The sequence below is a fragment of the Hydra vulgaris genome, chromosome 02 (genome assembly GCF_038396675.1).
Source record: "Hydra vulgaris chromosome 02, alternate assembly HydraT2T_AEP".
Lineage (NCBI taxonomy): Eukaryota > Metazoa > Cnidaria > Hydrozoa > Anthoathecata > Hydridae > Hydra > Hydra vulgaris.
This window is the reverse complement of record NC_088921.1, coordinates 15,345,001-15,359,606: the sequence shown is the minus strand read 5'-3', so window position 1 is coordinate 15,359,606 and position 14,606 is coordinate 15,345,001. Positions and strand designations below refer to the sequence as shown.

At 28.0% G+C, this 14,606-nt stretch overlaps 1 protein-coding gene across 1 annotated transcript in view; it reads right to left on the bottom strand.

Annotated features, from left to right (window-relative positions):
- The window catches only part of LOC136075883 (uncharacterized), a 63,565-nt gene that overhangs the window by 44,085 nt on the left and 4,874 nt on the right, over nt 1–14,606 (bottom strand). Inside the window, exons 3-4 of the mRNA XM_065789324.1 lie at nt 14,538–14,606; nt 6,255–6,302 (exon numbers count right to left, since the gene is read on the bottom strand). The exon at nt 14,538–14,606 is cut by the window's right edge and continues 239 nt beyond it. Coding sequence (XP_065645396.1) covers nt 6,255–6,302; nt 14,538–14,606 — 117 coding nt within the window. The remainder of the gene's footprint in view (nt 1–6,254; nt 6,303–14,537) is intronic.

Sequence of the window (14,606 nt, the reverse complement as noted above, 5' to 3'; positions counted from 1 at the left end):
CTATGGATTTGACTTTTTCATAAAAGCGTGTATTGGTGTGTGTTTTCAATGAATGTATCTTGACATTTATAATCAGGTATTATTTGGGAAAATTATCCATAAAAAAACATTTTTTTATGAAAATTGAAGTTATTATTTTCAACCTAAATGAGTATGTTTAATAATAATGTCACGTTAGATTCAGATAAACTATAGTAGTGTTAATTTTTCTACAAAAGTCGTTTTTGCATAAATAATCATAACTTTTAGCCCCATTCGAAAAACTGTTTTCTGTATTTAGTATAATTTTTTAAATACTCGGGACTTATTCAACCATCTTGAAAAAACAACTTATTCCATTCAGAATGCGTAAACAATTAAAAAACAGAGGCAGAACACATTATAAATAACTTACTTTCATATCATAATCGTTTCATTTTTATATCAGTAATAAACTTAAATTAAAATTTTTCCTATTTTGCCATTATTTACGAATTTTTTGTTTACATAAATTAAATACCAATAAATAAAAAGTTGCTTGGTTTGCCACTAACAACCAATCGGATTTGTTTAAAACTATCAGCTTTTTTTTTTACGAGTTTGTTTAATCTATGTTTTAGTTACATTGAGTTAGCAAGATGAACAAGCGAAATAATTTAAAATATTTGAAACAAAATATCTTAGTAAGATGAACAAACGAAATAATTTGTTGAGTTAATATAGAAATATTAGAGCAATCTTTTGAGCTGTGATTTTAAAATGTTTAACAAAAATTCCATATTGTGTCCCTTAATCAGTGGTCTATAATGAACTGATCAATCAACTAGTATAGATGCTGACCTAAACTGTATACTAAGTATAAATTTAATAACTTTATATTTTACTTAACTGTTATTGTGTTGACTTAATGTTAACTATATTATAATGTTTTGATTGCTTGGAGGGGGCATTAGAGCTTGAAAAGGATCTAACTTCTGCTACAGCATGGGGCTCACAGTGGCTGGTGATTTTCAATACAGATAAAACTCAATTTTTTTCAGCCAATCGCTATCGCAATAATTTAGATCTTCCTATATTTTTGAACGGTGATGTACTTGATGAATCATCTACTTTTCATCTTCTAGAATTAACTCTTACTTCCGATCTTTTTTGGAAACACTTTATCGATTTGGATCGATACACTTTATTTTTCCGAAAAATATTTTTGAACGGTGATGTACTTGATGAATCATCTACTTTTCATCTTCTAGAATTAACTCTTACTTCCGATCTTTTTTGGAAACACTTATCCGATTCGGATCGAACACTTTATCGATTCGGATTCTATTCTCTATCTCTATAAATCTCAAATCCGGCCTTGTAGGGAATACTGTTGCCATATCTGGGGCGGATCTTCTAATGATACCCTGTCTCTTTTAGACAAGGTGCAAAAACGCATTGTAAACATGGGTGGACCTGCTCTTGAAGCCAACCTCCAACCTTTATCACATCATTGTAATGTGGCTTCTCTTTCTCTTTTCGTTAAATACTATAATGGGCACTGCTCTAAAGAGCTAGCATCTCTTGTGCCATTTACTAAAATTCATTCTCATGTTACCTGTCATTCAATTAAGTCTTATCCTTTTTCTGTGACCGTTCCTAAGTGCTCCAAAAACTCTTATTTGTCTAGTTTTTTTTCTCGAACATCAGTTCTTTTGGAACTCGCTTCCTTCATCTTGCTTTCCTTATTTATATAATTTGCAATCCTTTAAGTCGTTTGTCAATCGTTATCTTGCTCTACAATCTTTATCTTTTCTTTTCCAATAATTTCCAACTTTAATTAGTCTATCTTGCACTACAATCTTCATCTTTTCTTTTCCAGTAACTTCCAACTTTAATTAGTGGTTGCTTGCAGCCTTGTTGGAAGCGAAGATGTTTAAAAATATATATATATATATATATATATATATATATATATATATATATATATATATATATATATATATATATATTATAAGTTAATATATAAAAGGCATATTACATTCTAATTGAATTATAATTTCATTTTGTATTTTGCGAACTAAAAGAAAGTTTTTATTGCATCAAGTTATTTGAAAGCAAACTTTTATGGTTAATCTAAAAAAGTGACTTGGTTTTTTAATTTTTATTGTTTGTGTTCTGTATGGACCTCTAGCATGGTGTTGGTTCATCTGTAATTCACTTTATATATTTGTATGTTTGTGTTTTTTAAGGAACACTGGCGCAGTACAAGTTCATCTGTAAGTTACTTTATATAAATGTATATTTGTGTTTTGTCAAACCTCTGGCAAGGTTTTTATCTACTCATACTTTACCATGTACTAATTATGTTTGTGTTCATGTTTTTTAATTCTTATATAACTTGCCAAACTTAATATAAATTTTAATAAAACTTTTGACTAGATAACATAGCATAAATAAGATGTAGATAACAAAAAATCATATCGCTCAGCTGATATTCTGTCATGTTGATTTGAAATGTTATCACTTATCAGTTTTCTGCTTTGAAGAAGACTTCTAGCTACATTGCCTGTTGTAGTACTACACTCCTAAACTATTGAATTTACAAAATCCCACTTAATTTCTGTACATTTGCAAATTATTTACTGTAAACTCTTCTTCCCTAACTTGAAGAACTTGAAGGCTGTCGTATACTCAGTTCATGAATATGCTTCAGCAACCACTATCATGAAGTAGTCAAATCCACAAAGTATGGCATGTAGTATCTTTGAAGACCTTAAATCAGATCCAACTATCGGAATTGTTGCTTCCCTTTCACACATAAAATAATTTGACTTTCCTGTTGAAGAACAATTTTTTGAAACTCAAAAAAAATCTGCTGTGTGATTTCTATTTCTTTACTTACAACAAATATAATAAACATTCTTTTATTGTTTTGCTGCATTAAAATAACTATTTGTGCATTCTTAAGTTCAAGAAAATTTCAACTGAGATATGACTTCAGCAATCAAAGCTGGACTGATTTGAATGTCAACCAATGAGTTAACTTGTTTAACTGGAGCGGAGAGCCATAAGACTCAAGTGTCAAATTAGAAGAAAAGTTCTTTGCAAATAAGTCAGCCTTATCCTTGGAAGTGATAATAAGATCAGCTCCATGAATGAGAGATGGAATGTTAGACCTACCTTTGTTAATGACGTTGTTTAAGATTTTTAAAAATTCTTTATAGCCTATCTTCTGAGATATGAGAGTTAGTAAACTGTGAAAATCGATTTTTCCGGCTTAGAACCTTATTAGATTGTTTTCTTGCAATAGTAAATAGGCGTTTGTTCACAAGAAAGTTGTTCTTTTGAAAAAGATGAAAAAAAATAAATACAATTAGATATAGCAGCTACAAAAGAAGATAAAAATCATAGATTAGAATGAGGCTTGACTTAAGCAACAAGAAGGAATCAAAGCTTCCATTCTTGTCTGGATCAAGGAGGTTACGTAGGACATGCATTATTTTTTTTCAACATCTTTGCTTTCAACAAGGCTGCAAGCAACCACTATTAGAGCTGAAAGTTACTGGAAAAGAAAAGATCAAGTTTATAGAGCAACTTAACAATTGGCAGACAACTTAAAAGATTGCAAATTATATGAATCAGGAAAGCAAGATGAAGGAAGCGAACTTTTAAAGAATTGATGTTCAAGGAAAAAAACTAGACGAATAAAAGTACTTAGGAACAGTCACAGAAAAAGGATAAGACTTAATTGAATGACGAGTAACACAAGAATTAATTTTAGTAGTCGGCACAAGAGAAGCTAGCTCTTTAGAGCAGTGTCCATTATAGTATTTAAAGAATAGATAAAGAGAAGCAACATTACAAAGATGTGATAATAGTTGGTGGTTGGCTGCAAGAGCAGGTTCAACTATGTTTACAATGCGTTTTTGCACCTTGTCTAAAAGAGAAGAGTAACATTGAAAGATGTGCCTCATACAAGAATGGATTTAAGATTTATAGAGATAATGAATAAAATCCAGAGTGAGTAAGTCTTGAGCACGATAAAGAGATGCAACCTTAACAGATGCTAATTTTACAATAGATTTGATATATGGTTTCCAAGAAAAATCAGAAGAGTTAACCCTAGAAGATGAAGGGCAGATGATTCATTGAGTACATTACCATTCATAAATATAGGAAGATCTAAATTATTGGCTGAAAAAATTGGGTTTTATCTGAACTAAAGTTCACCAGCCACTGTGAGCCCCATGCTGTAACAAAAGTGAGATCCTTTTCAGGCTCAAATGCTCCCACCAAGCAATCAGAGAGTGTTGGCTTCTTAATAAGACAAGACAAATGGTAGTATCATCAGCAAAATATGCCACCTTAAATGTGAGAATATCTGGAAGATCATTAATGTAAATTAATAATATTATAAGGATATGAAAAAGAGTGCTGTCATTCGAGGACAACTTTTATACTAGGATTGGAAAGGAAGGATTCATTAATCTTAAAGAAGTTACCTGATAAACTGTAAGAAGAAAGCTTATGGAGAAGATCAACATGCAAACTTTATCAAAAGCTTTTGAAATGTCAAGAGTGACAAAAACCTATCGGTTATTACTGTTAGCAAATCAGATGTAGAACAAAATTGAAAACCATATTGATAATCAGAAAGTAAGTTATTAGATTCAAGATTCAAGAAGTGTTTGTTACTTAAATACCTTGCTTATGATAAGAGGAAGACTAATGAGATGATAGCAAGACGAGTCAGATCGCTCTTTAGAGTTTTTGAAAATAGGAATAACAGATGCCGATTTCCAGCAGGTCGAAAAACAAGACTCTGATTAGCACTTGTTAAATAGTTTTGAAAGTATAGAGAACTGTTCCGGAAAACACTTCTGCAAGACTATGATAGGTATGTTGTCCCAACCACAAATTGTAGAAGAGTCTAAGCAGGAAATCACTTTAGATACAGAAGTTGGAGTGATACGAATGTCAAGCAATGAATCAACTTGTTTGACAGCTATATCAGGTAGAACGCAACTAGTGGAATCATGAGATGATATTGATGAAAAGTTCTTAGCAAACAATTCAACTTTGTCTTTAGGTGAGGTGACAAAATCTGAACCATACAAGAGAGGTAGAACAACAGGTTTTCCCTTATTATTGATACTGTTGAAGATTCTACAGAAGTCACAAGAGCCTAATTTTTGAGATGAAATGTGAGATTTCATGACCTGAGAATAGTGGGCTATGGCGTTTGAAAAAATTTTTTTTAAATGGTTTCTAGCAATAGTAAACATTTTGAAAACAATTTTTGGAGAAGTGTTTTATTGATAGATATGGAAGTAATGGTTTTGATTAGAAATTGCAGCAGCACAATGTGAGGAAAACCATGGAGAAGAGTGAGGCTTAAAATGGTTGAGAGGGAATAAAAGATTCAATGTCAGCCTAAATCCAAGAAGATATGTAAGAACATTTGTCAGAAGGAAGATGAAAGATTTCTACCCAAGGGCCTTCTCAAAGAAAATTACAGAAAGAGTCTTGGTCAGCTTTAAGGTAGTTGTAAGAAATACAATGATAGGGGGATTCTGATGAAGAAGAAGAATGAGATAATAGTTTTAGAGAAATCAAACTGTGATCAGAAGCAACTAGACATAAGTCGAGTAGAGAAGGTAAATGATTCGGGTTGTCCAGAAAGCGATTTGGAAAGTTGAATACTTGAGTTAGGGATTGAGAAAAGCAAAAGTTGTGGGCCTTAATGCCTGCAGAGTCACTGTGTCTAGAGCCAAGCCATTCAGTGTGATGAGCATTAAAGTCATCAACAGCAACAACATTAGCTAATGGATAAAAAGAGAGGACTTGGTCAATATGATCAGAAATAATATCAAAAAGAATATAATCAGTCAAGAATGAATTGATTGAAAAAATGTTTTGAGATGAAGGAGAAAAGCACATAAAAGAATAGTCTGTGGAAGTTTCCCGACAGGTGAATTGGTGAACAATTATATAAATTCTCACAAAGAACAAGCAAGTCTGGTGAACTTTGCAAGAGATAAGACTCAATAGAAGAAAAGTTACTTTGAAGACCATGAATATAAGTGAATGATAGGTTTAGAGAACTTGGTTATGACGATGGTTTTTTATGTTTTATAGTTTTTGGTATTTAGTCATTTTTGGATTAGTTAAAGAAACTTTATTACTTTTTCACCTCTTCATGCAAACAAAGCAAACTGAAACTCAATTGTTAACAATCATTCTGGAAAATAGTAAATGTCAAGTTTTTTAAACAAAGTAAATATAACAATTACCTTTGTTGGCAGAAAATCTAGTAGAACTCTCTGGTAAATTTGAAGTTTCTAAATGATATATTAAAGTAATTACCTAAAATAAAAACATTTCACAAAATAAAAAAAAATAAAATAAACAGAGACTGTTGGGGTGCCTATGAGTATCATCTAAAACATTAAGGTCAAATTTCAGATAAAGAAGGTATAAAAAGAAAAGGTATTAAAAAAATTAATGCAAAGGTTGTGCTGAGAAAAAAATAAAAAAGGAAAGAAAATAAAATAAAATAAATTTCTCCAAGGAAGAGTAAAATTCTCCAAGAAATTTCTATTTGTTAGTTAATAATAACCAATACTATTTAAATAACATAAGTTATAGTTTTGAACGAAATAATTGTAATATTGAAATCTAAAAAACATTAATGCGAAGGTTGTGCTGAGAAATTAAGAAAAAAAAAATTTAGAAAATAAAAGGAAAAAAAAAGTTCTTGATAAATAAATATTTATCTTGATAAAGATAAATATTTAAACCTAGTTTTAATTCCTGTTGACAAAAATTTGCCAGAAAATAAACACAAGAGGTAATTGTACAAAAAAAAGTTTAATAAAACTTTGTAAAGAATAGTTAGCAATATATTAATTTTTTTATTAAGGGACTGAAATAATGCTTTCTCGTCATTACGAAGTACTGCACAAACTTTTTTGTATACAAGTTTGCACATGCCTTATACAAGATATTTATCAACTTTTTAAAAACATGAATGGATTCTTTTTTGCAGCTGATCTTCATTTTTAGTTTCTCAATTATTTTTATACATTTTTGATAGCATTTGAGGACTGACCAGAAATCTTCTATAAGTTGTAATTGTGGCCAGATGCTGGATTATCAAGTTTTGTTACATATTACAGATATTTTTCTCATCAAGGTAATTAGACACACTTTTAGCATAGTGTGAAGAGGCCAAGTCAGGCCATAATACATAATTACCATCACTGTGACATTTTTTGATAAAAGGAATCAGTCTTTTGATGATACAATTATTTTTGTGCACTTTTGGCTAATTGCTAGTCTTGTAGGAACAATAAATAGTTTTGAGATTTCATGAGGGGATATGGTAATCCACACAAGAACTTTTTTTTTGATTTGCTTTTGCAATTACATTTTACATTTTTTGGCAGCCATTGCACCCGAGTTAATAACAAGAAAGTGTCGCAGCACATTTTTTTATAAGAAAATGTGAATGAAAGTGTATGCAAATATCTTTTGTTAACTTCAAATTATGTAATGTTAAAAATAATATCAAGTTTTACAAATTTACTTTTACTTAAAAATTGTATTGCAGCAATATCTCTTTAATTCGGCAATATCTCTTTAATATAACTTTATAAGGCAATATCTTTTTAATATAACTTTATAAAATGGCAAATATGAATAAAATTCATATTTGCCATTTTATAAAGTTATAGTCTTTTACTTTATATTTAACGTAAAAAACTAATTGAGCATCTTTATTTAGAGTAACAAATAATGTTTAATAACTTCTTATTGTAAAATCATAAACTTCTATAAAAAAACCGCGATGGGTTTATTAACATTTTTTCTTTTTTAAGACTTAATTTATTATTTTATTATTTTCTTAATTCTTAAGAATTTTCTTTATTCTTAATAATCTTAATTTTTCTAATAAGTTTAAAAAAAAAAAATTTTTTTTCACACCATCCACCACTCACACCATCTCACACCATGATTCTAACACCATCTCACACCTGCTTCTCACATCATCTCACACCTTGTTCTCAAACCATCTCACACATGCTTTTCATACCATCTCACACCTGCTGCACATCACCATTCACTGCTTATTAGGACCCTCAAAACAATAAATAATTTTGCAGAAAACATAACAGGTGATGCGGAAGTTATAAAATAATATAAACTTTATTATTTGAAACACAATTATTTAAAATGAGGTTAAATGCAGCTGAACGAGAATCTTTTCGAAAGCGACTAAAAATGTTTTTTGTATATAAACCTAATATAAAAAATAAATAAATCGTAAATCATTTTGAAAAGGAAGGATTTGCTCGAAGTACAATATATGATAACCTAAAAGATGTAATGATACTGCATGGCCATGCCATTCATTGAAAGAGTTGGTACAAATATTTTGTACCAACTCTTTCTATATTCACTGCAGTAGTGAGAAGGCAATTTAGAGCCATGTCTAAATTGCCTTCTCACTACTGCAGAAAGGAAAGTAAAAAATTATATCTAGAATCCATAATACAGTCTAAACGTGAGCTCTATCGTATCTATGTTAAAAATGCTACAAAAAATGGACAGAAAGTGGCTTCCAGAAAACTATTTGAAGATGTTTTGAAAGATGAAAACATAGCTTTGATTCAACCAAAGAAAGATGTATGCGATCTATGTTGTTCATATAAAACAGGAAATATTACAGAGCAAGAGTATCAACAACATGTATCACGGAAAGATTTAGCTTGAAAGGAAAAAGCTTAAGACAAAATTGCTGCAAAAAATGGAACAATTCATGTCATAACTGCTGATTTACAAGCAGTGAAATTATGTCCATACTTGACAGCCAGTGCATTGTATTTCAAAACAAAACTGATGGTTCATAATTTTACAATATACAATCTTGGCACTAATAAAGTAAAGTGTTATTGGTTTGATGAAACAACATCTGATTTAAAGGCATTAACTTACGCTTCATTTTTTTGTTGATTATTTAAATAAAATCATTGATGAATCCCCAAAAGATGTCATAATTTTTACTGATGGATGTACATCACATAATAGAAATGTCATTGTTTCAAACAATGCAAACAATGCAAAAAACATATACACATTATACAAATCAAAAATAACAAAAAAACAAAAAACTAACTACTAGTGAGAGTATAAAATAATAAAAAATAAGATAATAAATATGAAATAAAAAATAAGATAATAAATATGAAATAAAAAATAAGATAATAAATATGAAATAAAAATAAGATAATAAATATGAAATAAAACATTGCAGAAGTTTCACAAACTTCTGCAATTGGCAATGCAAAAAAAAGTAGCTATCACACAAAAATTTTTAGAAAAGGGTCATACTCAAATGTAGGTAGATTCTGTTCTTTCGGTAATAGAAAGAAAGTTAAAACACCTTGAAATATTTTTACCTAGTCAATACTTTTTAGTTACCAAAGAAGCTAGACACAACCCATCTCCATATGAGGTAGCAATGGTAGACCATACATTTTTGAAAGATTACAGTATTAAAAGCTACCTTATTTATGATACAATCCGTCCTGGAAGAGGTACCGGAGCAAAATGTGTGGTTGATATCAGAGTTCTAAAATACAAACCCAATGGTACAATAGATTTCAAACTAAGTTACAATGAACAATTTAAACAATTACCACAAAAACCAAAAAGAGTTCAACCAGTAATTCCACCACAACTCTTTACTGAAAGATTGCCAATCTCAAAATCAAAATATGATCAATTACAACAGTTAAAGCGTTATACCCAAGGATTGCCATGAATTTTATAACAACTTACCTTACAAAAATGATTTTCTTTTATTCTGTTAAACTATAACTACGATGGCAGTTGTTATTTTTTGAGTTGTTGAAATAGTTCTTATACTTTTTGATGTTTTTTGTAATTTTAATGTTAATGAGTAACATTTTCCTTAATTTATAATCATAAAGATTTATTTATAAAGTTGTAAAGATATATTTTTGTTAGATAGCTGAAGATGTTCTTTTATTGTTACGAGTTTATTTCATGATATCCTAAAACTTGCTCTACTGTACCTAATAAGGTAATTAAAAAGGCTGTACAGGCTGAGTAAAATGTAAGATTAAAGCAAACTGTTATTGAAATAATGTTATACTATCAATGTTTATATTTTGAAGAGATTTTGGAATATATATATATATTTTTTCTTTTTTAATTAAACATGTATGATGTAAGGCTTTAAACAGATATTACAATTTATGTTATCATTTGATTATTATATATTTATTATTTCGTAATAATATTACTAGTTTGATTTCAATACCGCATAACTTACTCTCTGGAGTACCATTGTGATGAACTTGTGGTTAAATCAAATCTGCACAAGTGTTCTAGCAACTAAATTTATTAACTAAAACACCTAATGGCTATAATTGATATTACAAAGAACATTAAAATTCTTTATGCCAAAATGAGCCCAAAATCTGTTTAAATAAAAAAAATATACAGTCTCAACCTTCTACTGTAAAACTATTTGCAATGCAGATACGCGCTCCCTACCTATAGTAGATTCACAGATTTGCACTATCCCCAACGATATGTAATGTATAATAAATTTATAAAAGTTTTAAAATGTTTTATTTTACTTATTATCAGTAACAAAGCATTCAAATTTATGTGTTAAAGATTCTTTTTATCTAAGTCTTTAGTAGAATATCTTTTATCTATTTTTATAAGATTATATCGGAAACACTTTATCAATGAGCGCGATTGATATTTTGGGTTTCCCCAAAATATTCCGAGTTTTCATTGAAATTTTACTTTTACCTCTAAAAAAAAAAGGTCATTCAATTTTGGGAACTTTAAACCCATTGGGAATTTTGTGTTATATGCGGTGCCATTGGGCTAGCTTACACCCTGCAAGTGTGGGGAGGGGGTACCACAAAAGTGTACCAGTGCGTACAAGGGAAAGGGGAGACGATTTTATGGTTGAATTTTTTGAATGTAAAGTCTGAAAATTGGTTTTTTAGTTAATGTATTTGTCTATCTACCAAAAAAAAATATATTACTGCAGCTTTATTATTTAATAAATACAATTAAATATCGCCATTTACTAAAAGTTGACAACATAACATGATATGACAACATTGTTTCTTATTGGAGTTAAGTTAACATGCTTAATTGCAGACATTCTAAACAACAGAAATGTTTTTAATTTAATTTAAAGATAAATAATAGCTTTAAAAAATAAAAAATTAAGAATATTTCTTTTATGTTTAGAAGATGTGTGTATGAAAAAGTTTGTCAAGTAATGGACAAATGTAGAATGTATTAAAGTCATCTGCTATCATTATATATAAAATCAATAATAATATCTTTTAGAGTTTATTAATATAACAAAAACATATTCTAATTCAGTGCATGTGATGAACAGGATTGCCTAGCACAATATTTAGCGCTCGTAATACTGAAATACATTATCAACGAACGCGATTATGCACGCTTGACATCAATCCTACAAGAATGATATTCAGAGTTGGAAATTAGGGCCATCCGTGAAATAAGTACATATGGGGAAGAGGACACTCAAAAAGTTTCTTTTTTGCAGTTGAAATAACATGCTTGATTGCGGACATTCTAAACAACAGAAACGCTTTTAATTTAATTTAAAGATAAATATTAGTTTAAAAAAATTAAAAAATTAAGAATATTTCTTTTATTTACATAAGATGTGCAAAAAAAATTAATAACAATAAAGCAAAAGAATCTTACTTTTTCAAAACTTTTGATTTTTCAAAATTCAATCATGTTTTAATTTTTTAATTTAAATTTTCTATTCTCATTGGGCATTGGGACGAAACGTTTTGAAAATAGTAAATATTCTATTCTATCTGTTAGCAGTGATGACTTCATAACTTTTCATTCAGTTTTCTGTTTGTACAAAACAGAAAACTGCATTCTAATTTAAACTAAATGCACAATTTAATTATTATCAAGTGAATAATTGTTTACATACTTGATTATATACTTAATAAATATATCATAGACTTATACTAGTATAATATATTAGTATAAATATATATACATACTTACAGGCTTGGCAAGGAAGGCATGCCATTTCAAGTCTTTATATGACCACGCAAATAATATTTTGTTTTGATGATTTAACCACAGTTTTTAACAAATGCGCATTAAAAATTGATTTTTAACTATGTTGATAATAAATAACTTCGACAGGTTTATCTTTACTAACGCTTTTATATTAGCAAAACTCTTTTAAATAAAGTAGCTAATGATTTTAATTATAGTATCATTAAAAGTTGTTTAATTTTTTTTTTACATTATTTAATTATATACGATTTTTTAAAAGTAAAAATAAAAAAAGTAAAAATTAGGAGAAAAGAATTAAATTTTATAAGCGACGACTTTAAACAGCAAAGGTCCCTTTAATAAACTTTATATAAGAATCATTTTGAGGAGGAATAAAAAAGAACTTATAAACATTTTTGAAAGCCATTTGGATTAAATAACTTTAAACTTTACTTACGTTTTTATATTACTGAAACGCTTTTAAATAAAGTTACTAATCACTGCTAATGATATTTTATAAAAACATTTATGAATAAGATATACTTTTTTATATTTAAATAAGTATTTTTTTTTTATTACAAATGTTTTTAAATAAAAAAAAACATTATTTCAATTTTTTAAATAAACGATCTAATTATTTTTTTCTTTGTGCGAAGAAATGTTAAGAATCTTTTTTTAAACTTTTAAATGAACGTGTTTATTAAAAAATTTAAAAAGGGTTTAATTTAAAAAATTTATTTAAAAAGGGTTTTGCATAATATTATACTATAAAAACATTAGTAAAGATAAAGGAATAAAAGTTATTTATTCCAAACGTAATTTAGATAATCTTATCGTTACAGTTTATTAATTACTTTAATTTTATATTTGTTTTAATTTTATATTTGTTATTTTAGTTTTAGTTAAGTTATTTTTATTTTGTTTTTCGTTATTCGTTTATTTGTTATTCGTTATATTTTTTTTACGAAGATTTATTTGCTTCTTTTACGATAAGTTTTTTTTTAAGTTTCTTTATAGTTAAGTTAACATATTAAGTTAACAATTTTTTTGGCGCGTTTCCAAAACGTATACAAATTTTCAAAACATATTAACAGCCGCGGTCAAGTTAAGTAAAAACAAATAGTAGTTGCGTGGTCATATTATGGCATAAAATTGCACGCTTTCCTGGCCAAGCCAGTACTTATACAAATATAATATATAAAAAACTTATATACTGATGTAATTTTGAGAAATGCGTTTTAATACAAAGTTATATGTATATGTGTATATGTGTATAATATGTATAACACATATATTTATTATACATACTGTTTATCGAAACTTTTTTTTTTTTAATTTTTAGTGTTGTGTAGCATTAATTTTTTTAATAATTGCACTTTAATATAAGACGGATTCGAAGATATCAGTGGAAAGATATAGTCTATTAACTTATATTTGACAAAAAATATTTGATATTCCAATGTTTTGATGTTTTTGATTTTTATATATAAGTCATTAATTAATAGAATGTGATTGAACCTTAACAAAATCGAAGCTATAATTGAAGTTATAGCTTGATAAATTTTTTATGCTAGATATTTATTTATAAGATATTTATAAGTATTACGCTAGATATTTATAAATATTGCACAAGATATTTAATTTTTTAACATCCAAGTTTAGAATTTTCATTGAAGTGTTGCAAGATTTGATATTTCATTACATAGACTTTAATGCAATTCAAAGTAAAAGTGAAGTTTTTTATCAACTGGACCCAAAGAACTGTATGAGTTGGCGAATAGTTCGACTTAACAAGAATACGATTAACCGGATAATATGCTAAAGTTCAACTGGAATTAAAAAAAAACATGCTGAATTTAGTTTTCAAGTAGAAGAAATAGATCATTTTTAATTCGAATGCCGCATGAATTAAAATTAAAGTTATATAAATTATTCGTGACTTTATTACAATATTTAACAACATGCAAACTCTACTGTTTAAACATATTTTGACTTCAGCAAAAAAATATTACTAAAAATATTTTCTTTAAAATCAACTTATAACTTTCTCCCTCGCAAGTTCTTCAGACAAGAGCAATTGTTTACTCTTGTAATGAAACCGGAAGGCCATCTCCAGGCCAACATTACAATTGATATCAATTTGTTAAATCCACAAGACTCAAGTGCTGGAATTAAAAGAATTTTTCAACATTCTAAAACATAAGAACAAGATGAAATGTAAAAAAGTGGCAAAGCTTACTTTTATATAAAGAACATTAAATAATGGCACATTAACAATATAAAAATTATAAGTTTAAAACAAACTTATATGTTTGTTTTAAACTTATAATTATAAATATAATCTGTACAGATATTAAAAGCAGTGTGTTGTAAATAATATTATTTAAATTAAAGTTTTTAATGTAAATAATGCAAATATTTTCACAAAATATTATTAACTTGTAGCCATTAAAAAAAATTACTTGTAAATTCGTCTATTTTCCTTATTAGATCCAATCTTTGCATATTGTTCAAAGCTGTTTTTAACTCCT